The sequence below is a fragment of the Diplotaxodon limnothrissa genome, linkage group LG6, assembly GCF_057381915.1.
Source record: "Diplotaxodon limnothrissa isolate DT_005_m linkage group LG6, D_limnothrissa_male_GT1.1, whole genome shotgun sequence".
NCBI classification, from domain to species: domain Eukaryota; kingdom Metazoa; phylum Chordata; class Actinopteri; order Cichliformes; family Cichlidae; genus Diplotaxodon; species Diplotaxodon limnothrissa.
The window spans coordinates 37,561,326-37,588,210 of record NC_140601.1 but is presented as its reverse complement, the minus strand read 5'-3'; the positions used below and the strand labels follow the sequence as shown (position 1 = coordinate 37,588,210).

Here is a 26,885-nt window from a genome sequence, read left to right as displayed (position 1 = left end):
CTCTAATTTTCCAGTCTCATAAATAAACATACCCTGGATTGTTTCTGGGTGAGATCAGTACCCCAAAGGCAATTCATTCATGAAGGCAACCACCAGATTAGTCACATACTCTGGTCACATGTATCCCTGCTCTTTGATGAGGGCTATCTTGTGATAGACACAAACAGATCATCTCTGTTTTTAGGACGTCAAGTGAGGGACTGCTGTTTCCCTCATGATTTCAGACTCCAGTGCTCCTCTTCTTCTCTTCTTCTTTTTCTTCATGTGTCTGTGAACTTGTGCCAGGCCATGTGAAGATCACACTGGAGTGAAAGGGTGGGATAGGGATTTTTTTTTTTTTTTTATGAAAAGCTATTGAGGTCAGGGAATGGGGAAAGTAGAGCAAAACCATGGTGATTACTTCTTGAAAATCCAAGACATCTTTTGGGATAGAGCTATGCATTTTTTAAAACGAAAAACCATGTGCTTAAAACAACACCAAAGCAGTTGAAGTGGGCTGTGAAGATTTGAAGTTATAAATTGTTTCGTTGCCTTAGCGGAACAAATGGTTCACAGGTTCACCAAAAAAAAAAAAAATTCTTCATAAAAATATAAAAGCGCTACTGTTAATGTTTATAATGTGGTTTTAACCATATCAGTGACACTAGACTACGGTTTATTAAGTATGAGAGTGACTTTGCCAGTTTTATAAGCTGAAATATCTCAACAACTACACTGTTGTGTGATTTGGTAGAGGCACTCTTCCTTTGAATCCTTCCAACTTTCATTATGCCTGGATTTGATTCAGACAATACTATCCCCCAGAGGAGAAATCCTAATGACACCTGTGTAATCTTTTAAATGTCTCTGACTGTTGGGTAGATTGTCACAAAATCTGCTGCAAACATGCACAGTGAATTTGGCAGCTCTCTAATTTTTCATCAGCACCATCTTCAAATCAACTTGTAAAAAACCTGTGGCATTCGCATCAGCTCAGCCAGACTTTTTTTGGGGTAATTAGCAAATGTTAGCACACCCATAACTAAACTGATATGGTGAACTGAGTAAACATTAACTGATTTATGAATGCAACAAAACACACTTTAAATAACTTCAATGACACTGTTTATTTATCACCACTTGGTCTGTGTATGTATATGTGTGTGCAATTCTTTGCGCCTCACCATCTTTGATGTTCATATGTACTGTATTTGTGTATGCCTTCCCTGTATGATTGCAAAACCCTTCAATATCTTGCAGTGATAGCCCTCTGTCCTGTACATGATCAAATGTTCTGTTAGTAAAAATACACAACAGGCCAAAACAACTCAACTGGTTCTTTGCTACACACAGCAAGGCCCAGCACCTGTAAGTGGTGAAAAGTAACAATCAAATAAGATCAACTTAATTCTTGGTTCATGTGAAGGGGTTTTCTGAAGCACTCTCCCTTCACTTTAATCATCTTGATTTTGTAGCACTTGGTTTTATTAGATTGAATGACGATATGAGGTGTAGAAACTAACCAATGGTTACACAGTTTTCAGAAAAAAGTATATTGTATGCGTATATATATATATATAGTTATATATATAGATTTATATTCATTTATAAGCTTTTAAAATAGCACAGTAAACACTTTGCACACATGATAAAAACCACTGAATGTGTCTGATTGTTTATGTATAGGCCAATGGCATCAAGGGAACCACACCCTCATCAAAGGAAATTTTACTTTCTCTGCAGTCAGTCAGCTCAGGAAGGAACATCAGAACTGTTACTACTTCAGAAATGAGAACATTCATTTGTGTGTGTATGTGTGTGCGTGTGTGCGTGTGTGTACGTGTGTGTGGTTTTTTTTATATAGATAAACTGAACATGAGGCTAATGAGCTTCTTTTTCTATGCAGTACTTTTGTTCAGAGCTCCTTCCTGAAGTGGCTTATCTGGAAAGATGATTGAACTCAGCGCTAGACCACATGTTCCTGTCTGTAATTGCAAGTTGGAATATTTTAGAGTTTGCACACTTTAACCACACAGAAAGAACAACAGAAACAAAAAAGAGAAGTTATATAAAGACAGTCAAGTTAAAAACCAGAGATACAGAATTTATAATACTTCACATTTTCTCTGCTTGCCCCTCTTTACCATGATTTTTTTTCATACCTGTACAACATCTGCTCTCTCTCTCTCTCTCTCCTCTAATTGTCTCTCACTTTCACTCTGGCAGTTTGTCTCCTTCCCGCAACACAGTCTCTGTACAGCTGGCTTAGTGGTGACCATAGAAATAGCTAAAGGGTTCCGTGTGACGTTGGTTGAAGTTTGTACAGAAACATTTGTTTTTTTTTCTTTTGTTTTTTTTCTTTATGTAAACAGGCACACACAAATTTCTAGAGGCTAACTCTTCAGTCAACAAAAACACCTTCTTGACTTAACCGTTCCCTCATCATCACACATGATTTGTATTCCTCTGTTTGTTTCAGTTCCTTTCCTCTGTCTGCTGATGACATTGTAATTTTCACATGGTCAAGAGTTTCGGCCCCAGTCTCAGTCCTGCTGAGAGAAATAAGGCCTTGGATTGCTCTTTTGATATCTAGAGGTTTACAGCTACTCAGTTTTTATTTCTCCTTTCCTCCCTCAGCAGACACAGCCAAGGCTTCGTTACAGTTCGCCACCCAAGATAATGAAGTTTAACCAAGGTTGCTGTTGTCCAGGTTGCCGTTTGTTTAGTTTTATTTCGTTGTCTCCAGCATCAGTGTTGGTGGTCTAGTAAAGGAATTCACGCTGTCTCCGACAGATCCACATGGAATGAGCTAGCAAATCCTTTTGCGGGCTGAAAAGACAGAGAACACACTCGTTAAGACAAATGACACCCTTTCCCTCGAGGCTTTTTAGTGACACAGGCGGCTCGAAATACTATCTCTTGAAGGATACGTGCCACAAAGGACTCTCTGTGAAGTTATTTATACACCCTAGAGGCTGGTTCTCACAGCATAATTGTAAAACTAATTTGGGAATTGGGTAAAAACATGTCTATCAGTGAAGATAAATGCTCCAAAATTTGGTGGCTACATGATGCATGCGTAGAAAATACACAGAGCACTAATTGATTCATTAATTATCTATAAATGGATCATTAAACATTTATAAATACTTTATCAAGACAACCCTGGTGATCAGAGTATTGCCATAGCAGCATAAGATGCTATTTTTAAAAGTAGAATATATTGCCTATTGTTTAATAAAGTCTCAGCTTCTGGGACTATTCTGATAGCCTATTTTCTTACAGAATGATGAACAGCAAAACCTTTGCTGTGGCACAGCGGGTCCATTTATTTCAACTGATAAGAAAAAATGGAGGTAACATCAAAAAAGTAAATTGAAATAAAATAAAGTTGTGAGTTTTGGACTGAGCGAATATGGAGCACATTTATCCTAACCCTGCAAGGCAGACGAGATGAGCAGACACACAGGCAGCTATATTTGGAGCAAAACAAGCTCTAGCACCTAAAGGCTAAATACCAATTATTTTTCACACAGACCTGATGTGCAAGAAGAAGATTGCTTGCCTCTGTTAAGTCACAAACAAGAAAAAAGCAGGTTATGGTGCTCATCGTTTACCTGAGAGACAGCCCACAGTCAGCATGCAGTATCATGGAGGGTGGTGGTTAACATGATGGTGACTTGACTGGAAATGACTTCTCTACTGAATGTGTATATCAAATCCATTCTCTACTCTTAGAGCTAATAGAATATTCATGTAATGTGGGAGCCTGGAAAGCAATTGAAGGTGCTAAGAAGTGTCCAGCCATCCTTTTTTTCCCCTTGCTTTCCTTAGAAATGCAAACTGGAAACTGAAGTCTCAATTTTAGTGGTTCAGTGATTATCAATATGTTTCTTTTGCCAAATTAAACTTACTTTATACTGCAATAGTTTCCTGCCTTCTTGCAGAAAACTTGTGTACGTGACATTGCCAACTGAAATATTTTGACCTCATTGTTGACAGCCCATCTCACCCACTCTTATTTATGTCATGTATTGATCCACAAGCAAGCAAGTATAGATACTCAACAGTTCCTTTGTAGAACAAAATGGACTTCAGTCCTTGTGAAGAAGAAGCAGCAGCGTGGGTTGTGTTTCACCTTTTGAGCTATTCAGTAAGGAAGTCATCATGCTCGAGCAAAACCAATGTTGAGCAAATGGAAAAAGATGTCCTCTACATCATGAGATGATCTGTCTTTTGTTTTCTCTTTGCATGCTCCAATCACACAATGTAGATATGTGGAAACATGACGTGTGCTTGTTTTGACAACCTTTACTTATATGAGCATCAGATAAAAAGGATTTTGAGGGGAGAATTTGGAAAAAAGGAAAAAGAAAGGGGCAACAGCAAATTAACACAAGTCCAATTCATTTTTTTATTATTACTTTAGAATAAGTCACATAATTACAAGCAGCATTTAGGGTTAGGGTGAGGTTGATTAAAAATTTAAGTGTCTTTTGGAGAAGGACAGTTAGAAATAGTTTACATTTTACAATTGATAAAATTAATGATAATTTACAAAAAAAAAAAAAAAATCAAAAAACTTAACAGAACGATATAACAAAAGATAAAGCCGTAATTTTAAACTCCTTAATAAAAGAAGAAATAAAAGTTGATGAACATCATTAAAAAAGTCCAGATCAGAATCAAGAGGCAGATTCATTGTCCCCTCCTTTAGTATCTGTACTGGACCAGACCAAAGTCATAGGGTCCCAGGGACCTTTCATACTGATACTCACAGAGAAAGGTGGGTTTGTATGGTAGGGTCCCCCTATCATACTCTTTCCTCTCTAGCGTGCTGGAGCTGTACTGCTGTTGCTGCTGATGGAGATGATGGTGAAGGCTGTGGTGTGACTGTGACCTTTGGCCGTCCTTGCCAAAGGTGGAGAATGACCTATCGTTGGACGAGGCAGTGGACGAGGTCATGGTGAGTTGGTCGGAGAGGTTGACAGAGGAGGGTACCTCAGTGTCGGGCAGTGTGGCATCCATGCCGGGGACATGCAGATTGCTACGGTAGTCCGGCCCCTGACGCCCATCTGATGGCACAAAGGATGGCATCCAGCAGCGGTCAGAGTGACCCAGGGCCTTGCACTCTTCTGTACAGTTGGAGAACAGGTCAGTGCCTATAGAGAGTATTCAGAGAGAGGATGCCAAGTGCAAATGAAGAAAGCACAAATGGAAAGCCAGAAATGTTGATGGAGGACAATAAGTAAGAAAAAAGGAATGGGGTCATGATAAAAGAAGCAGTATAAATATTTGGAGTGGAAAGGGGAGATGGAGGGAGAGATGAGTGAAAGAAGAAGAGAGAACACGTTAGCAATCATTTGCCAATGTCGCAAGCAGAAAAAGTGCTGCAAAAGCTATTCATCAAAGAGACAAGGCCAACATTGATGAAGCGAATTGTTTGTTTTCTTCCTCACCCCATTCATTCCGAATGAAATGTGCAATCAAAGTGATGTGGTGTTGAGAAAACATTTCAACCCCCCCACCCCCCGACATCAACATCCTCAGTCTCACAATTGATTTTGAAACACCAGGAGACAAAATGCGAATCTATATTCCTTCGTCTGTACACAAAAAACGATAATTATGTTAAGAAATGTGCCACAAAACCAACAAAATAGTCACTGGCTACATAACCACACTCTAATGTCAATCATCCCTATACCAACCGACAAAGTGTGTAATTGGCACACAGCTTCTGCCAAAAACAAAAGACCACATAAAAAAGATCAAATCAACATCTGAAATGATATAATAGAATGTCAAACACACTCACGCATAAACCCCAAGCATGAAGGAAGTACCAGTTGTGTTAATTAAACTGTCTCTGTGTCAGAGTGTGTGTGTGCTCATGTTAGGGTTGCCAACTCCCTGAAAAATAAATAAGGGACACCTCGTGGCCAGGGCCGGGCAACCCAGTTGTCTTCACCCTTCCCAGTGTGGTAGCTCTTTTTTTGTGTGTGTGAAATTATTTTTTAACCATTTGACTTGAATTTGATTTAAGCAGATGCATATTCTTTGTGATATGACCATATGGGAAACAAATGATCATTTAGCCATTTATTTTTAGCTCAAAATGACAACATTAACACAGTAAAACAGGTCTCTTTCTTAAACAGAAGCCTGTCATGCTTAACTTTTGAGAATATAAGTAAATCTTTCTTTAAAAGAACTCTGTCCTGCTTAACTTAAAATTATATAAATTAATAGAAAGCAATACAACAAAAATATTCTTGTAACAGTGCACATATAGTGCATTTAGTACAATTGGCTTCAGTTGAGGTATTATTTCAGCTTTTCTAATGCTAATTAGCTGCTCCTGTTTGTAAACCTGCTTGTTCCCATGATTACGCACCTTAACTCATCATCATTATTCATCTATGTATTACTTTTATGTATTATTCATCTATTTGTTGTAATCATCCATCCTTGCAGTTGTTTATTACACAAAATAAATTATATTATCACACTTCTGGCCACATAGCGCTGATATTCACTGCACATGCCCATATTAACCTTAACCAGAGGGTTTAAACAACAAACCAGTGTTTACATACCATATCTGCTTCTGCCGTGGCCTGGTGGACAAAAAATTGGTTAAGGGTTCCCCGAGCTTTCACGCCCCTCATGTTCTTCTTGTGCCCACCACTAGAAGCATGCCTATGGAAAAAGTGCGCCGGCACACAGTGCAGTGCGCTTTATAGGTGTTATCGTGCACTTTCCCAGCCAGGTGTTTTCCTTTTCCCAGTCCTCCCTGTACTTTTGCAGCCTTTTTTCTTTTCTTTCTCTGAGGGGAACAAACATTGCTGCTCTAACGCTGGGCTTACACTGTGCGATTTTTGGCCCATTTTGAGCCGATTTTTGAGTCGTGCGACCGATTTGGTGATCGGCCCGATTTTGGCCTTCATCGTGCGTCGTGTAGTATACGTGGGGTAACGAGAAGCGATTAACACCTCACGACCAGCTCCCGATCATCAATCGCTCGTGAGGGTGTCACCACAGCCGCTCACACTGCTCATGCGCAAACACGTAAACATCGGTGAAAAAGACGGCGCAGCACGGCTGTGCAGCGTGTGATCTGGACACAAGTGATGGAGGCACTTGTAGAACTTTGGAAAGCTCATCCGAGCCTTTTCGATGTGGCCTCACAAAATTATCACGACCACAACAACCGTGAAAATAGTTGGATTTACACTGCTGCTCAATCACAGCTGCCTGATCATGTTTTTCATTAGCAATTTAGCAAAGTTGATGGTGGTGGTGTGTCTGTGTGAGTGAAAGACAGAGAGAGCGAGCGACAGATTTTCTGTTATAACCTTCATGTTATGTTGGCACAGTGTGAGCACTCAGGTCGCATCAGAGCATCGGGCCGTATAGTGTGAGACCCTGCATCGTGACCTGCAAACTTCTAATCCCTGCGAGTCAATCGTGCAGTTTGAGCAAGAGCTGAATAACGTGACTGAAAAAAATCGCAGTGTCTGCCCAGCTTTAGGTGTACTGTCATCCGAGACGTGCACCGCAGTGTCGGCGTTTGTTTCCCTGTTGGCCATGCTTGTTGTTGTGGTCATCTGTTGTCTTCCGGTATTTTCTCCGCAAGCGACCTTTCCTCGACCAATGAGATAATCTGAATTGTCATACTCGAATTGTCATAAGTGTGCTGTCAGCTCATTGGTCACAAAGCAGGAGAGGGGCTGGGAATTATGTTTTCAAACAAAGCGTTAATTCCATTAAAAGTTATAGACTACTTTTGATTCTCACTGTATTACGGGACAAAGTGCGTCCCTTATTAGCTCAATACGGGACGTGTACTTTTGTTTCTAAATACGGGACGATTCCGTTTTTTAAGGGACGGTTGGCAACCCTAGCTCATGTGCATAGTGGATTGTAGTTTTCCTGGCTCTCCAGTGAAATCTGGATGGTTTAGGAAAGCCTTCAAATGACGCGATAGAAGCAGGAGATGATCGGTTTTGGGTGAGAAGAGGAAAGAGATCTGTTTCATAAGGAAAGGGAAAAAAAGAGCAAGGGAAAGAAAGTGGGCGATAATTCCCTGTGGCTGAGTGGGTTTCAGATCTATTCTACTGATCCATTCAACTGATAGTGTCTCTATTGCTCCATTACTAACACTACACATGTACACACACAAACAAAATAATGTTAGAGAAAAAGCAGAGAAGCTAGACTCTTTTCATATTTTTTGAGAGGGTAGGGGTGTGTGGGAGAGTCTGTATAGTCAGTAGTGATCAGTGCAGTCATGTCAACGAATAAATGTGTTAATATTATCTGCCATCTACAGAGCATGTTTTTTTCTGCCATTTCCACAACCTGTCATGGATTACAGATCATTTGAACCTATACATTCTTTTCTAAAAGACGAGAACTGAGTACAGAAGAAAGTATCCATAAGGTTCATATTGTTAGTTAAGTTTTGTTTGTTCTGTCTGGTAGATTGCAACTGCTTTGCTGTTTGTTATATTTCAGTATCATGACAATTTACAAATAAATAAATAAATAAACAAAATGAAGTTGCCCTGTTTCCATGTGTTCAATATAATGATCTGAGCAATCATCAGCAACAAAAGGTACAACCTGCACTTTCTGAACTTATTTTGGTGACCTCGCAGGCTATATGCATACTTGCAGATGTTAGTCAAGGCAAAAAAGCACTTGTACCTCCTTCTCATGTTTATCACATTAAAATAAATTAATTGTAGTTCTAGTTAATGTTCTTCTGAACAATGCTAGACTAAATCTTAAGTGCACAAATAATGCAATAAAGCTGAATCCCTTGTTGTGGAGACAGAATACAGTATCTTTCATCATCTGGAAAGTATTATGTAGGCTTAATGCATTAATAATAAAGCTGAGATTTAGGTAGGATTTTTTTGTCTATCATTTTTATGTTAAGTGGGATAACTGGTTTCACTGTTTATGGATGCATTTATTTATTTATGTATTTATTTATTGAACTGCAACTAAGGTAATCCTTGAAAATACTGAAGACGGGGAAAAAGGCTAAAAAATGATGAGATGAGAACAGCCAGTAAACGGTTACGTATTTCGAAATAACCTTAAAATTAATTAAATCTAATTCGATGCAAATTATTAAACATACAACAAAAACATCATTGTAGTTTTGACTCTGTTGTGTTATACATCGCCAGTTATTTTAATAGTAAATATTGACCACTGCACATGTAAATAACACAGCAATATCAGTCTTTATATTGTCAGAACTACCACTACAACAGATCCCATTTCCTTCTATTTGTGCGCGTCGTGTGGATCTAATCTTGCTAATTCATGCCTCATGGGGAGCGAGAGAGGCACAAGACTGTGCAGTGACCAGAGAGCTAGAGACAACAAGGGCCAAACAGACTGGGGGGACTCACAGATTTCAGAAAAAGAGACAGCAGGCGGGTGAAACGGCAAGACTGCAGGAACCATAAGGAACGAGAGGGGAAACCTGGGCAATCACAGATGGAAAGAGCAATGGCCAGAAAAGACAAGGGAGACCCAAACCTTACAGATGGAGATGGGAAAAGGGCTAGAGAGAGGTGGGCTGAGTTGGAGGCTGGCTTTGATTTACCAGAAACAGCATTACAAATGTCCAATTAAACATTAGCTTTTATGTGCTTCAACCCTATTTCACAAATATTTTTTAAACATTCATTCAGATGCCACTTTTCTAATTCTAATTATTCAAGGCTGTGTGGAGCAGCTGCCTTATCTGAGTTTAAATAGTTTAAAATAGATATGTGTTAGAGCTGACAAGTTCTTTGTTTAGTATTTTACCTTACATATTTTGTTTGGTTACGAAAGATTTAAAGTCATGAGATATGTTTTTAGTTTGTATACACTGTCTGGTTTGATTGCCCCATGAGTAAGCACAAGTCACAGGTTTTTGCTGCCAAAGGGTGCATTTGTTTTTTATCATAGAAGGGATGTGGCTCAGTGGCAGCACAAACCGATCCGATGGAGAAGAAAATGAAAAATCTCTCAATTCCATCAGGACTAGTCCAGGAAAAGCTGCTCCAGGAGATATTTGTAATGCTGATTCCATTTTTGAGTGGCGTTTACTTCAATTTACCCTCCAATTCACCCCAAGAACTAATGTATATTTATGGTGTCTTTAAAGGCTGGGTGCATATAAATTATGGTATTTCTGTTAATTCCCACTTTTATATTTGCCCTTTAACCTTTTGGTGGACTATTCAGAAATGTCTCTTCTCACACGTGAAGGGCGTTGACCTCAGGCCACTTCCTGTCATTTCTGAGGTATTGTGTGGATAAAGAAATTGGGTGTCATAATGCATACATATATACATTCTTAAATGTATAAACAAACGAGCAGGAAGACTGAAGCACAGGTGCGTAAACCAGACATATATTTGGCAGAAACCACATGGTACCCACACCTGCATACCAATAAAAAGTTAATACTGAAGGATTATAAGAGAAAAGGTTTGTTTGTTCCGTATTTCTCATTTCTCAGTTCGCACTGTACTCTGGAGAGGATGTAAAAATATAGTCTGCTCTGCACTGTTTACCATATATCAGGCTGAAAGTCGTGTTACAGCTTCCGAAATGCTCAGTGATTTTTTGCCTGCCAACTCACTCTTGAAAAACTGACAACGTGAACATATATGTTTGCAAACACACATACATGCTTGAAATACTCCATTAATACAGAGATATGTAAATTTACACGAGCAAACAGACAGGGCATGCATACATGACACCAAGTAGCTGTTGATCCCCGTGAAGCACCTTTTCCTCCTCAGGCAGGAAGAAAAACAACAACCAAAACAGTGACTGGCAATGACAGGCCCTGCCAGCAGCCCTATCTCTCATTGTGACCTCATCAGGCAGGAAGAACACACATACGCACTCTCACATGCACATGCAGGAGACAATGTAAACGATGCTACACAATAAAAACCTGATCTACTTGCTAATAAGCAATCAGCACTTCTGTTCTTTTTTCTTTTCCTTTTCCCCCCCATTACAACTCTGCATGTTTCTGAAATCCCTTGTTGGTGTGATTTGACTAATTGCGCTGTCTGACATACATCCAGCAACAGCGAGCAGGGAAATGAAGGAAAACAATTTCTCAGGAAAACACGAGCCTCTAGTTTGAATTCATTTTGTGGGTTTACACTTAGATTTGCAGTCTCTCATTCTCTATTAGTCCCTATGAGTTTCTTTCCTTTCGTCCTCTGTCTCTCATTATTTTCTGTCACATGTAATTCTCCTTCTTTCCTCTCCTTGCCTGTTGCTTTTTCTCTCCTTATTTTGTTTTCTCCACCCTTAAAAAAAGAGCACTCCTGTTCCCCCAGGTGGAGGGTGTCTTCTATCCATACCTCTGTTTTTCATCTTGTCCTCCACTGCTCCAGAGAGAATACAGACACAAAACATCAATATTTGGACAGCAGCAGCGTACGGCAGGGGAGTAGCAGAGCTTCCTTACATGAGTTGGCCAGAGAGGCTGTGATGAGTAAACCAGAGACCTCCCAGGGCCAAAACAGAACAAGATGGTTCTCACAATTCTAGACGTAATGACAGACAGAAAAGAATGTTCCTAGCTACCATTTTCAATGTTTGTTAGGCAGCAACTACGCTGGGATGGAGAGCCAAGATGGCCCCTCCTGTAACAGTCACTGCTTGATTAAGTGCAAAGGGACAGTTTGTATGATTTGGACCTTTGTTGAATGCCAAGAATTACAGTGTACAGTTCTTTGACAAAAGAACTTCTGACAGCATCGTTCTACAAAATTTTGATTTATTACTACTTAGCTTTTCTTTTCTTATTTCTGGCCTTCAGATGTTATTATAAAATTGCACTCAGAGACTGTTGTTTCTAATATTTTACCTAATCTATGTATCGTGACGTCCTACTCTTTTTTTAATAGGTTTATTCAGGCAAGCTAGACCAGATGTTCAGTGACATTCATTTTCTGGAGAGAAAATGGCCAAAGCATGTTTATGACTCCCCCAGAGTTTGCAAATAGTCTTACGGCCTTACCTTTTACTTCGAAATTTTCAAGGCCTCATGTGAGGAAAAAAGAATACAATACTCTTTCACTTTTGATCTTGAGTTTTTAACAGATTCAAGGTATGTCCATGTACAGGCACTACAGCCATACTTGTGTCCTCTTTTTTCAATCACTTCAGGGTTAAAAACACATTCAGTTTATTCAAAAGCTATACCCTATTTATACTGAAGAGGGTATTCATCAAGGTGCTAAAGTTGTTTGAGTGTATTAGTAATCACTGCAGGACATGTTCCTATTGTGGTTTCTTTTTCACACAGAGAATCCTCTTCCATCTACCTTAGCCATGTTACAAAGAGGTCATTCAAAATGGAAACTGTTTAAGTGCTTCCACAGAGATAAGAAAGACATCTTGCAGGAATCTGAGCAATCTCGTCAATTAGTTAATCAAACTGATTGCCAGAATTCTCTTTTATCTTTCTCTGCTCTGATTTGTATTGACTATTTTTGAATTCAACAAATGAGTCGTGTTAGTAGAAGAGATGCCATGTCTGCCTATTTCAGGTAGAATGCAAAGTAATTTTTTAATGAGAAAATGTTTATTTTTTTCATTCTGTTTCCTGCAGAAGATTTTGCAGCGAGCTCTTTTCAAATTCTTCCAATTCAAAGGCAATAAGTGTGGATCTACACAATGAGTTCACCAAACTTCCATCATGCCATCTTCGTTCAGAGGTTGCACATTTACGAAAGTATTCTGCTGTCATTGTTTCTTGTTAAAATAGCCGTTCCTTAAGAGCAGTGATTTTAAGCAAAAAATTGCTAAACATTTGCTGATTCCAGTGTTGTTGCTTGTTTTATACGATAGTAAACTACATATCCTTTGGACTGGTGGTCAAGACAAACAAGCAATTATGTAACAATATTTTTAGGCATTAAACCATTTAGAGCTTTGAAATGATTTCAGTCAGAAATTAAACTAAATAAATGATGAAAAACATGATGCACAGCCAACTGATGACACAATAATTGTTAGTTGCAGCCTTTGTCTGGTGTTACTATTTTAACTACGGACTTGAAAAGGTTTTCATGAGTGAAAGCTTTTCGGTTATGACTGTTTGCCTTTTGTTTGTCATTTTCACCTAAGCAAAGGAAATGTCTTCCGAATGCATTTGTGTATTTTCTTCCCCTCAACTCCTTTTCGTTCGAGTTTCCTTTATGCAAGCTTTTAAACGAAAACTTGAGATGTTCTCTTAATCATCTCACAGATTGCATTTGTTTGTTTATGACATTCTTTTGGCATAAATCTATATTTCTATGCAAACCATTTGCCCTTTAGTGTCTGGGACAATGAGAGAAGGTGGTATCAAAACACTGTGTGCTAAATTCCTCTGACAGCTTACTGACATGGGAAACTGCAACACTGTGGCCGCCACTAATTCATAATCAGCCATCTAATACACCGTTGCCACAGTGATTTAATTGTCTCATTTGTCACGGCTGTTGTTCTCACCATAACAAACGTCATGATAATGATCATTTCCAGTCTCCCACCCGTCACGCAGTCTTCCACAGCTGATCGAATGTTTCTGTGAAGCCAATTTTTTTTCCTGATGAATATTTTATCCTCTCTTAAGTGTCACCTTTTTTTCTTACGTTCACTCACTCCTGTTGTCACCTCCAATTTAGATGATGGGAGAGCAGTGTATAATTTGGGAAAAAGAAGTCTTGGGCTATAAAAGGTGTGGCAGTCAGTCAATAGTGCTTCAGCTGTTGATGAACCAGTGCCTCACTGCAGACACGCTGCTTTGAGAAAAAGCCATTTGCCCACTTTTTAAAGGTATCTGGTGGCTCACAGGCAGTGTCCTTTTGATTTAAAACCACGTCAGGAGACTTATTTTCTAAAGTGTCAGCCGAGCGGCCGAGCGGAAAGCTAAGGCAGGTGTAGTTGATGATATGCCAACTGGAAATGGTTTTCCCTTGATTTGAAATATTCTGAGGTGCACAAAAAAGGAGAGTGTGCTGTGCGGTCCCATGAGGAAACCTTGCCTCTAACCCTCCTTTGATAATTGCTATGCAAAGGATCTAGAAATTAATTACTGATCAGCCGAGTGTTGCGGAGAGCCAACGTGTGGGGGAGACAGAATGAAGGATGAGACCCTGCCACAAACCCAAGAAAAGAATATGTGTGTGTCAGGCAAACGCATGCACACACAGAACACAAGCATATGAAGTGTTATCTAGGCATAGTCATGTCAAACACACAAATATATATGCATATTTGTGTGTGTGCGTGTGTGTGTGTGTGTGTGTGTGTGTGTGTGTTCACAGCCAAACATATGGTTGTGAACACAGGTTCTCAAGAAACACATAAAAGTACATCAGGTCAGTACAAAGTCATCATGGCTCAGGCTTTGGCAGTCTGGCTTTCTACTCGCACTAAACACAAAACTCATACAGGAAACAGCACATAATAACACAACTAAACTTACAGAAGCTCGCAATCCACATAAGACAACCAACAGCATTCCTGTCCCTGTATATTATTAAGTAACACAGAGAAAAACAGAGACACAAATGAGCAGTATGTACACCTATATAGAGAAAATATATATATATGGCAAAGTGCCAACTGCTTTCCTCTTAAACTGAATCTCATTTAAGCTTCACACAGCACCATCTCAAAGGAGAAAGCCGTTTCAATACAGACATCATCACTGAGCCTTGTGTTCTACACAGCACACACACAAGCAGATTCAATACAGGTATCATGTATACACCTACATATTAAATCAGACAATTGTATACCTTTACACCTACACAGACACACACTCCATCTGGTTTTGTTTACAGAAGTCTGAGAAACTCAAATGTCCCTCTTTCCAAAATACCAGTCGTGTGATATTACCTCCCATGGAGTGTTAAGCTGTTCCCTTCTAAATCCAACATGCGGACCAAATGTTGGTTTCCTGGTATGAAATACAGAGTACAGCACCAACTGTGTACACTCCCAGACCAGTGCCAAATGAGGTTTCTAGGAGCCAAATAAAGCTGAAGAAACATGTTACCGATTCAAAAATGTAGGTCTGTAACTATACTAGCAAATCGTCACAAAGGAATTCAAGACAATTTTCCACATAAAATAAGTGATAAAGTACAGTCTCAGACTTGTCCAGGATCATGTTAGGACTTATTCCTTTCTGATATCTTGAGACATATATCACATACTTATACATCCAATGTTCCTTGTTGTCTTTTTTTTTTTTTTTTAATCTGATCTGCTGGTTAACATTGGGCAAAATTCTTGAATAACAGCGAAATGCTACATGCATTCCAACAAGAGGTGTATGTTTAAGCAAACCCATTAATCATTTCACAAGGGTTTTTTCTGATAAAAAAATAAGGGAGTTTTGGATTTCTTCCAATTCTGTAGTTCAGTCTCGCACAGTTTGACCTTCCCAGCCTGTTTCATGAGCGAGGGCAGAGAGTGACACTACCACTGCTGCATACTAGCTCTCTATTTTGGCTTCGTTCATTAACAATGTCAAACACAGGAGAGCCTAATGAGGGACCATTCACTATCCTACAATACCTATCTGATCTTTTCTATTTGTATTCTCAGCATTGATATGATATTTGGCTGGCTCCCGTCTAGACAGGGGTCTTACACGCGTCGTGTGGAACAATCCCTCAGAAGGAAAGGGCAGTTCAATATGAAATGAGATTTTGTATTGCTCCACTTTTTGCCTGACTCCACTTTGATCAATAAACAGGTAAAAACCTAATAGAATTTTAGATAGAACAAGGCTAGCCTTATGATAAGACCCAAAGACATGTCTAACGAAATCTGCATTGTTTTAAAGTGTAAAAGAGAAATGAGTGAGTAAACAGACCTGAAATATGAGTGTAGGTGGGGAAATGTTACCTAATCCTGATATTTTACCTTTATTTTAGCTGCAAAAGCTACAAAAAAAAAATGCAAAAGGTACTAATATTTTTTGATAAGCAGAATCTATACATCAAAGGTACTACAACACCCCAAGTGTAATGCTGATTGAAATGCTTCTCATTATATCAATTTAGCTTTAATGCCTTTCATTTCACTTCAGTGAGGATATTGATTTGTGGCACCAAAGCACTATAGGCCTCACACTGCCTTAGTGCCATTTACTGTCCTTTCAGCACCACTTCATGCTGAAACAGCAGCAGACTTAAAACGAGAGAAGTCGGAATGCAAGGAAGGAAGAAAGAGAAGAGATTTCCCCCCAAATTTCCCTCCTTTTCACCCGGCTGTGAAATGTAATCAACACCTCTGGGGCCCAGTTCGTGCCAGCAAGCAACCTCGGAGTCTAGGCCTTCGCACTCTCTCAAATTAAGGAAATTAAAAGTCACCGGTCCGCACCAACAATTCAGCTTTATCCCATTCACAATAACAAACACACACTATTGAAACAGATCAGGGTAGGGTGTGTGAGGGCTAATATGTTGGTGTAATTATGTGGGGTAACTCACCGGCTGAATGACCCCGGTTTGTGGCATCGTGGTCACTGTCACCCTGTTCGCTGTCACCGTGACCACTGTCTTTGGAGCTAACAATATCTGCTTCTTGAAATGCCGAACTAAAAGAGGCAGTGGGGAGGGCAGAGAGTTGAGGTATGAAAATAGTAATAGGGCAGAAGGAGAGAGGTTGAGACAGGGAAGCAGGAGACGAAGAGAGAAGCCAGGATTAAAAGGGAAAGGAGAAGGAATGGGAGAGTCAGAAATCAACACCACATTAATATAGTCACGGTGGCCATCAAGAGTCTAAATTGGATGTTACACATGGCATGTAATGAAATCCAGCATTACAGCTTTAATAGACGCTACTCCGTCAGTTATGGGACTGATGCCAAATTGAAGATGAGTGTTATGGATACACTGGGAACAGTGTAGCCTCTCAAAGCCACAATTAAGGATGCAGAATATATGGGATTCACACTGATGGTTGTAATATTCATTTTTATAGACATATGAATAGGTTGTGGCTCCATGAGGCATATTGAATGTTACAGGTCTTCTGATGGTGGATTGTGTGTGGCTCTTTAGGCTCTGTGATTTGGAGATGTTTCAGTGTCTGTGCATGTGTCGCTAAATGTGTGCTTTTCACTACCTGTTGACACGTCTGGGTCTGTCCACAAGATAGCTGAGTTCTGCTCGTTGGTGTTTTGTCTAGAAAACCCACAGACAACATTGGTCACATGTGATGCCGAATAAACAGAGGAGAGAGACATATGTTTCAAAATAAGAGAAGCATTTAAAAACATATATGGATACACTTGATGTCAACGTGTAACTGTGTAGAATAAGTTGTGGCTATGTGAGGCGGGGTACCGACGGTGCGCGCATCCACTTGGTGAGTGAGTGGGCGAGAGGAGACGAGAGTAGGGGAGAGTAGGTTAGGGAGGCGATTGAATGCGTAAATGATTGAGCCGCGCGATGCTGAAACTGAACAACCTTTGTTCACCGTGCTGCCGTGCTGGGTTGTGCACGGAATACTTAACGCACAGAAAAGGCAAGGCTGTGACTGGCTGTCTGGCTCCAGTCCAGCCAAACCGCAATCAACAAAAAGCCCCAACTCCACAGCTCCGCTGGCAGAACGCACAGACTGAGCACATCAAGTCTATTGAAGCCGCTGGTCTCATATCTTCTTATAGATTCTTATATTTGCCACGCAAACTTTATAACCTCCTGGGGACATGTGCAGTATTTTGTTTATTTATTTTTAAAAAGATCCACTGTTAGGGAAAGATTCTGGCGTTGCTAAACCAGCAGAGCGAAACGCTCTCCGGGCGATTTTTTTTTGCACATTATAGTGCTTTATTGATTACATACTCCCTTCTGTGTAATTTAAAAAAAATACATTCGTTTGAATGACCAATATAAGTTCCACAACTCTCCAACGTGTAGCCTAAAATTCATTAATTATTAAAATACTTTTGTAAAATTCACAAATTACACTGTTGGCCCTTAAGTGGGAACTGGTTAATATGTGCGTCAAATTAAATCGTTTTTACTGAATAAAGAATAAACATTAAATAAAACACGTTTTTCAACTTGGTGGTCTAAAGAAATTGGCAAGTAAAGAAAAATATCTGGCGCACTCAACTTCTTCGCACGACGTAAAGGGTGATCTAACAGCAATCTGTTACCAAAAAAAAAAAAAAAAAAAAAAAAAAAAAAAAGGACTACCAGATTTAAAAACTGACATGTCCAATCACCATTAAGCATGACAGCGGTTAAAGGCCACTAAGCACAACAGCCAATGGCACATTCCTTTATAAGTCTTTTGAGAGAGTTTGACATTAGAACAGCTTGCCATGCCTAAAAACTGGGTTAACTGTTGAAATTGGGGTTTTGTGCTCTTTTGATGCAGCTCAAAATGTAGCCCAGAGAGACTGCTAATGCTGATTCAGGCCTCTCTTACCTCATTAGACAGGATACTGCCATTAGATATGATGTCCGGCTGTTGGTCACTGTAACCAGTGACTATGGCGCCGCAGGGGTTGGTGTGATCTGTGTCAGTGCTGCGAGAGGGGCTGCATGGTTTCAGAAACATCAGATCCGTTTTGGCAGATTCCGGTGTCAGACACACCTGGTAGCAGTAGGAATTCTGGTTTTGGTGATGGTGGGAGCCGAACCCCCCTCCTACGCCGCCTACACCAGACTCCTCCACGGGCACCTGCCCCACGGGCCCGACTCCTGACGTTACATTGGTGCTCTGAACTAACATGATGTCGGATTTACTTAGCTTTTTCTGTTTACGGCCACGAGCCTGCCTGCTGCAGCACGAGCCACAGCACAGGCAGCAGTCACCAGCAAGCAGGCACGTGTATATGTTGAGCTTCTTGTCCTTTTGGCAGCGCACGGCCAGCACGATCATGGCCAGTAGGAAGATAAAAGAAACAGAGCCCAGGGCAATGATGAGAATTAGGGTGAGGTCAAGGGAGGTCTCTTTTGTCTTGGAAGCTGAGCCGCGATCGACACCGCGGCCTTCATTCACGCTGTCCACTAAAATTACACTCACACTGGCAGAGGAGGACAGAGGTGGCTGCCCGTGGTCCCTCACTTCGATCAGCAGGTCATAGTAGCCCTGGGGATCCCGTTTGGGAGATATCCTGCGGGCTGTTCGTAGTTCCCCTGTCCTCCAGTCCATGCGGAACATTCCCATCTCGTTGCCCCGTAGGATGCTATATGACAGGCGTGCGTTCTCTCCATCATCTGCATCCATGGCCACAATGCGCGTCACTAGATAGCCTGGTTCCGCAGAGCGTGGCAGGTGCTCTTTGGCTGTGCCGTTTTTGCCGATAGGGGCTATCACAGTAGGAGCGTTGTCATTTTGGTCAACTATGATCACATTTACAGTAGCGTTAGAGAAGAGCTCGGGAGCACCTGAGTCCTTAGCCTGGACCATGAAACTGAACTCCTTCAGCTGCTCGTAATCAAAAGAGCGTAGTGCGTAAAGGTAGCCAGTGTCCTGATTTATTGACACATATGTGTCCACGGACATGCCCTGTATGTCACACTCCAATATGGAGTAGGTTATAAGAGCATTTTGTCCTACATCGGGGTCCAAAGCGCTCACGGCGTGAATGAAAGCACCGGGCACGTTATTCTCAGTCACATATACATCATAAACAGCCTGCGTAAATCGGGGCGCGTTGTCATTCTCGTCGGAGACGTGCACTTTAATTGACTTGCTGGTAGCCAGGGAAGGCTGACCTTTGTCTTTAGCCACCACGGTTATGGTGTATGAATCTGTGTTCTCCCTGTCCAACGGTCCGTCTGTCACAATGGTGTAATAGTTTTTAAAGGAAGATTTCAGCTTAAAAGGAACATCCCCTAAAATTTCACAGCTCATTTGTCCATTCTCATCAGAATCCCTGTCCGAGACGCTAAAAAGTGCGATCACGGTGCCCGGGGCGTCCTGCTCGCTCACAGATTCAGTCACAGTGCTGAAACCGATCTCTGGTGTGTTGTCGTTCACGTCCACGAGTTTGACAAGCACTTTGCAGTGCGCGGGGACCGCATTAGCTCCCAGATCTTTAGCCTGAACATAGATCTGGTGCGTGACACTCTCTTCATAGTCCACCTCACCCGCTACCTCTATCCTACCTGTTCTGGCATCAATGTTGAATAATTCCTTTATCCGCGGTGTGTTATGATTGCTGAAAGAATAAACGATCTCTCCGTTTTGTCCCTCATCAACATCAGTAGCATTGAGCTGAATCACGAGAGTGCCCACGGGTGAGTTTTCCCGCAGATTAACCGTGTACACGGACTGGTCAAACGTGGGCGCGTTGTCGTTAGAGTCCAGAACTTTAACGACCAAGAGAGCTGTCCCGGTCCGCTGCGGGATGCCCCCATCCACAGCCGTCAGCACATAGCGGTGCACTGCCTGCTGCTCTCTGTCCAGCGGTTTCTCCAATACCAGCTCCGCAAACTTGTTCCCGTCGCTCTGTGTTTGCACGTCAAGGTAAAAATAGTTGTTATTCGTTATGGCATATGTACTGAGCGCGTTTGTGCCAACGTCAGGGTCGAAGGCGTTCTCCACCGGGAAACGGGTCCCGGGAATAGCGCTTTCCGAGATTTCCACAGAAATGTCTGTTTCAGGAAATCTGGGTGGATTGTCGTTGATATCCATCACCTCAATCTCCACACGAAAGAGCTCCAATGGATTTTCCAGAAACACCTCCAGGTGCAATAGGCACTGGGTGGTCTGCTTACAAATTTGTTCCCGGTCAATTTTTTCCTTCACCACGAGCGCACCGTTCTCTAAGTTCACCTCCAGATAAGGTGTCCGTGAACTAGGCACAGTCTGAAAGTGGCGAGCGGAAAGTTTGGTAATGTCCAGCCCCAAATCCTCTGCAATATTCCCAACCACAGAGCCCGGTTCCTGCTCCTCTGGCACCGTGTAGCGTAGCTGAGAGGCAGCTCCATCCAGAGTGGAGAGCAGGAATATTAACCAAATCATCTCCTCTGCCTCTGTCCAAGTGCACTTCAAAACGGAAAAAAATAAATGTTATTCCCTCTTCTCACAAGAAATGAGCATTTCCCATTTTCTCTGTCCGTAAAAGGGCAGTGAAATAAACAGCAACAAGGCTGCACGACTTTGAAATTCCTCTCCTCTGCCTCAGGTCAGTGGAACATTGTGTCGTTTCAGCTGTGAGAAGCACAGCCATTTGATCCGAGCTTCTCTGTTTTAATCAATTCAGCACCGGTCTGTGAGTTTTGGCGTCAGCGCAAACATTGCAGGCTGGAGCCAGGACGCATAGCCAACTCATAGCCTCTGCACAGAACAGACTGCCCCTTCTTCACAGAAAAAAAGTCACAAAACAAAACAGGAAATTCCACACCAGCAGAGAAAGAACGCAAAAAGTCCTATTTATGCACAACCGAAATCAGCAACAAATATAACTTCTAAAGAAAGCCTGGCGAATAACACGACTTTCTCCCTATCTTTCTCTATGAGGATGTAATCACTGCGCCTAAGCGCTCAAAGCGGATGATGTTCACAGCTCGGCTTCTGTAAAGCAAGTGTGAGCAGCGAGGTTGGTTTTGCGCACAGCTCCTTTCCCCACCAGCCAATGATATTCTCAAACAGCGGGTGTGATGGCACCTGATTGGGGCTCCGCAACGCCAGCCAGAGAACACATCGGACCCTCATAACAAAACCAGTTAAGTGCCGCTGCGCTCCTCTCCTCTCCTTCCCTCTTTCCTCCAGGCCCAGCCTCAGTTGTAGCAGGGAAATTAAATGTTTTACACATCCAGTGAATTAAGAAAGTTGAATAATAGTGCTGTGTAGATAAAACTGAAGCTTCCGTCGAAATAGTGGATTTTTTGAAAAGTTTTTTTAACCTTATTCGTATTACTATCATGAGGATTCCTTTTTTGTTCCAATATAACAAATATCTCACAACTTGTTAGATGAAGAGCCATGACCCTCGTGTGGCTGTCCTTGACGCAATTATTTCAACAGTTTGCTATTAAAGCGCTGCTCTGATAGCAAAGCATGAGTCAGACTGTACCAAGCATACTCACAGCCAAAGACCACCATGTAAAATGCCTGCGCAAGTAAAGACAGCTAGTGACGCAATACTCCAAAGTGCCGTGGTCACTCTAGTCTCTCTCTCTCTCTCTCTCTCTGAAATGCACACATCTCAACAGGATATTGGAGGAAAAAATAAAGCATTTTAAATAAAGTATACATATATCCAATGCAATTTCCTGACGAGTATCAGTATGATACAAGGTTCCATCAGAGCAGGATCACACATGACTTACTTTAATTCAGAGAAATGAAGCGTTGTACTTTAGTCCTACCGTGTTGCTAATAGCCTAAAGCCTATTAGTTCTCCCATCTTCCCGTTTTTATCATTAACCTCCTCACATGATGGCCTTAACGTTAACGTTGCGTCATGCGCTAATTTAATTCATAAAGCACATATTAAAAATGCAAATGGTGGAGTTTTGAGAGAGATACGAATAGTGGGGGTCTAACTACTTGCACACCATTTGGCGGATGACGACAAAAAGATGAAAAAGAGCGTAATTGAGGCTAATTAGCATAAGTCTCTAATTCCAAATGTAATAGATGGAGCGAAACAATATCGGCCGTAATGCAAAACGACGTGCCCATTGTGCAGTGGATTAAACAGCGAGTGATACGCGATTCTGCATCTCGCTATACAAGTCAGGAGAAACAAAGAGGAGACGTTAGATGAATTTCTACCCATGTCTGAGCTGGAGCTGTGTGACTGAATCGAGCTGACACTGGAGTCGAATCGCAGAGCGGTGCGCTCTGCATCTCCTCTCTCTCCAGCTCTCTCTCTCAGTCGCGCTCTCCGTCCCTGTCAGGGAGTTACAGACCAACGTCGCCCCCTTGCGTTAGCCCACTTTCTTTTAAAAAATTCTGTTGATAAAGAAGAGCCAACAGAACCGTTAATGCTATTTTCTAATTAAATGAACATTCACCCAGTTCCGTGGAAGGAAAGCAACATATTACATTGCTGAACTCTACTGAAATGTTCTCTTTTGTTGCTCATTCCACTTCAACATTATATCTTATTGTCCGTTTAATAAGTCTTGCTGGTTTTTATTGATACAGCGGTGAAGTATATATATATATATATATATATATATATATATATATATATATATATATATATATATATATATATATATATATATAGCCTGAATCAAAATTTATTTGTAACTCTTTAACAAAGGTTGAACTGTAGGACACATTCAGCCTGCACATTAAACAACGTGAGCCACCACAACTACACCCGACTACCTTCACTACCGTTACACCTTTGTTTTTTCCTAATGTGGCATTCATAGTGTGTTCCATGTAAAAAGTCATTTTAAATGGAAAATTACTCAATGTTACTGAATTTATTGTGCACAGGCTTAATATAAGAAGTCATGTGTTCAGCCAGAATATGGGAAAACATCTAAGCATCATAGGGCCACCACGAGTAAAGACCTTTACTAGTTCTTGTGTTTAACAGTTAATATCACTGTTAAAAGTGTCAGTAGAATGACATTATGGGTGAAATAACATTTATTTTCTTACCAAGAATGACAGTGGGGAATCAATATTACTTCATATTTGCCTGTTAAACACTAATCCTTAGAAAGCAACTGATTAGCCCAGCTGAAAAAAAAAATAGGAGAAAGCAGTCCTAGATGGTTAGTTTTTTCCTTAAAAAGACATTTTTTTTAAAAGATATTTACAGCTAGCATGAAAACTTCAAACATTTAGTAATTAAGAAATGACTGAACACACAAACAAACAAACTAATAAATAAATAAATTCAAGTTTAAATAAGCCTGGACTGTATATAAGCATGTGTAAATATGGGACCCTAACTTGCTCACTCTAAATATTATGCTGTTATACATATATCTTTCTAAATTACACTTTTACCCTATTCTGAGAAGCCAGCTGCGATGAAGAAGATGAAGAGGTTAAGGACTGATCTATGGACTGTTTAGTCTTTGAGAAAGTCACACTTCTTCCTGTCTTCATACTAATCATGTGCTGTCTATAGCTTACTATTCATATTCCTATTGATCTTCTCAAAGAGTTTTCTTTTAAAGGAATAACTGCAATGCTACAAAGGCATGTTAGCGTAAGAAATATGCATTCACAATTTGAAGACTTTGGTTAACTTCATTTAGCTCCATTTAATTCCTCACTTGACTCCTTGTGTCCGGGCAAGAACAACAGCCATATTAATTCCTCTTTCACTCTCGGTGCATTTATAATTTAGTGGCGCTGAAATGACAAATGGGACATAATTTTTGACAAATGATATCATAACTAGCCATGATGTGAAAGGCTAACAGACTAAGGCTGGTCTTTAGGTAAAAGCTCAGCAGGCCATTAAAATTTCATAATATGAACAAAAAGGCAATTAAGATATCATTAAGGGGGTTAGCACCCAAAGGATATACCTCAAGCTTATTACAGTGCCCTTTGATAGGCCTGTACCTAACCGCTGTTGCAGCCTGCACTTCAGAGACTTAAAAGAGAAGAGTTGTAGCCCAGTGACAAACTGCTAAATGGGAGATATTGTCTCTTTCAATATGTCAACAAAAGCCTGTGTTTGAATTTAAGTGCACAATCGTGGCCAGAAAATTAGTTCAGACTTGGTTTAAACTAACTCTTGATGGTTAGTTTATAGAGGAAAAAGAAACTTGTTAATTTCTGACTGTTTTATCTCATCGGCTTATTGAAGCTCTGGGGTCATAAACGCTGAAGAAACTGTAATACAAATGGAAACAGGTCAATAAACAAACAAAATAAATGTGTAGAACAGAGCTGTTACTTCTTAGTGTCACGAGAATCAAGCTTGAGAAGAAAACTGATCAATACGTAGCAAATACAATTCACTGTTAATAACTACCCCACTCTTACTGAAGAAATTCTGTTCAGTTGTCTCATAGGGCTTTCATGTGAAATCCGCAAACAGTTGCATATTAAAAACCACACTACATCCACCCTTTAACCCTAGATGAGTATGATCAACGCAAACCATTTGTACCATTTGGGCTCCTGTAATTGCTTTAGCTTAGAAATTGCAGTGTGTTGTAAGCTGGATAAGACCATGTACAAAATGGATGGCTGTGCCCTCAGCCCAGAGTGACTGTGTGTGTGATCAGTGTCTGTCCCAGACAGCTGCAGGGTGACTCCCTGCCCTGATGGCCATTACTCAGTCTGATGGATGGAGTGATGGTGTAAAAAGTGGTGGAGAGAAAAAGAGAGGGGTAATAGGAAAGTAGGAGGACTCAAAGGAAGCAGTGGACAGCACATTAGGGCAAAATGAACAAGATAGTGAGAGGGAACAGAGGAATGGTTCGAGGAACAGAGGCCACAAGAGGTTGAAATGTTAAAGTGAGATGAGAGGAGGTGAAGGAAGAAAAAAAGAAGTGGAGAGATGGTGATATGGGATCTGGGCATGACAACAGTGAATAGTGCTGATAAGAAATGGAAGAGGAGGCAGAAGAGGATGCTACTTTAGGTAATTGGTTTATTTTCATGGGGAGAATCCATCACCATTTCTGTAAATACATCAGTAACTGCCCGTGATAATTTTCAGTCCTTGCTTCTCAACATGATGTAAAAATTAAAAGAGAGCGAGAGAGAGAACATAAAAAAATCTGTTAGCGTTTAAAAACACAAACTGTATACTACATAAACATAAAACATAGCAAGTGTACAATGCAGCATTCAAAGTAAAATAAATTAGTTACCAAATCTTTTGAAAAAATTTACATAATTAAAAAAGAAGAGTAGGCAAACAGGTTTTCTTTCTGCATTTCACAAGTAACTTCACACAGAAACATCAACAATTGCACAGCACTCCAGCTAGCACTCTTTGATGCAAACCATGAAAAGCATACTTTGCTAGTGGCACTTTGGACTTTGTAGGCAATATTAGAGTGGCTCTACTCAAAAGCAGTGTTTGCATTTACATGTGGTATTCAGTCTCACTGACTACATTCTTGTCCTTTTACAATGCCAGATGGTACTGTGCAACAAGTTGAAAGGTCTTAAAGCAGCAATAACTGGTTTGTAATTTGGCAATTTTTACACAACACAACAAGCTGTAAACAACCATCAACCACAGGACATTGCAGTAATGCATGTAGCACAAATGCATTTTTTCTTTTCAGTTGTTAAGTGCTTCATAATGTCCAAAACCAGGTGTTGTGTTATTAATTCTTATTTTAAAATTTATCTTATAGTGAGGACACTTTAACCTGGCAAATACCAAAGAATGTCACGACACGTGTAAAAGCAAAACAAAAGCTCTGCTGCAGTAAGCTAGCTTGTTAGTGTCCCCATCACTACCTGCCATGATAACTTGTCTTTGTACAATAAAGAAAATGTTAAGAATAAGTATGCTTTGTTGCACACTACGTTTTGATCATTATGAGTACAGGCTGTACGCTTTATGTAGCCTTACTTGATAGTGTGAATCCAGTTATTCTCTCAAAAAACAAACAAATAACAAATGTAAGTATGAAAGCATGTGATTTGAAATGCATCACAAAAGTCTGATGATGATTATCTGTACGTTTGTTGGTATGAGCAAAATCTTTTCACATAGTCATTCAGATAGTGGCTCTGCTTCAAAATCACGCAGAAGATTTAAATGAACCAAAACACATTTTTAGCATTCTTTGCTACTCATTTGTGGCTTTAAATAGCCTAATCTTTCACAAAAAAGCAGTTGGTGTAATAGAAATGATAATGATGACAATTAACAAGTAACTGATGGCACTGATAAGTGAACACCTTACGCATGTCATACTTGCTTTACACTAATG

General features: G+C 40.5%; 1 protein-coding gene across 1 annotated transcript; it reads right to left on the bottom strand.

Moving 5' to 3' along the window:
* Nucleotides 1-4,692: 4,692 nt before the first annotated feature.
* On the bottom strand, nucleotides 4,693-21,018 carry pcdh10a (protocadherin 10a). The gene is made up of 4 exons (XM_085356651.1): nucleotides 18,472-21,018; nucleotides 17,158-17,216; nucleotides 16,521-16,627; nucleotides 4,693-5,141 (listed from the first exon to the last, which is right to left on the bottom strand). The coding sequence occupies exons 1-4, from the start codon at nucleotides 21,016-21,018 to the stop codon at nucleotides 4,693-4,695; spliced, it is 3,162 nt and encodes a 1,053-aa protein (XP_085212777.1).
* Nucleotides 21,019-26,885: the final 5,867 nt, after the last annotated feature.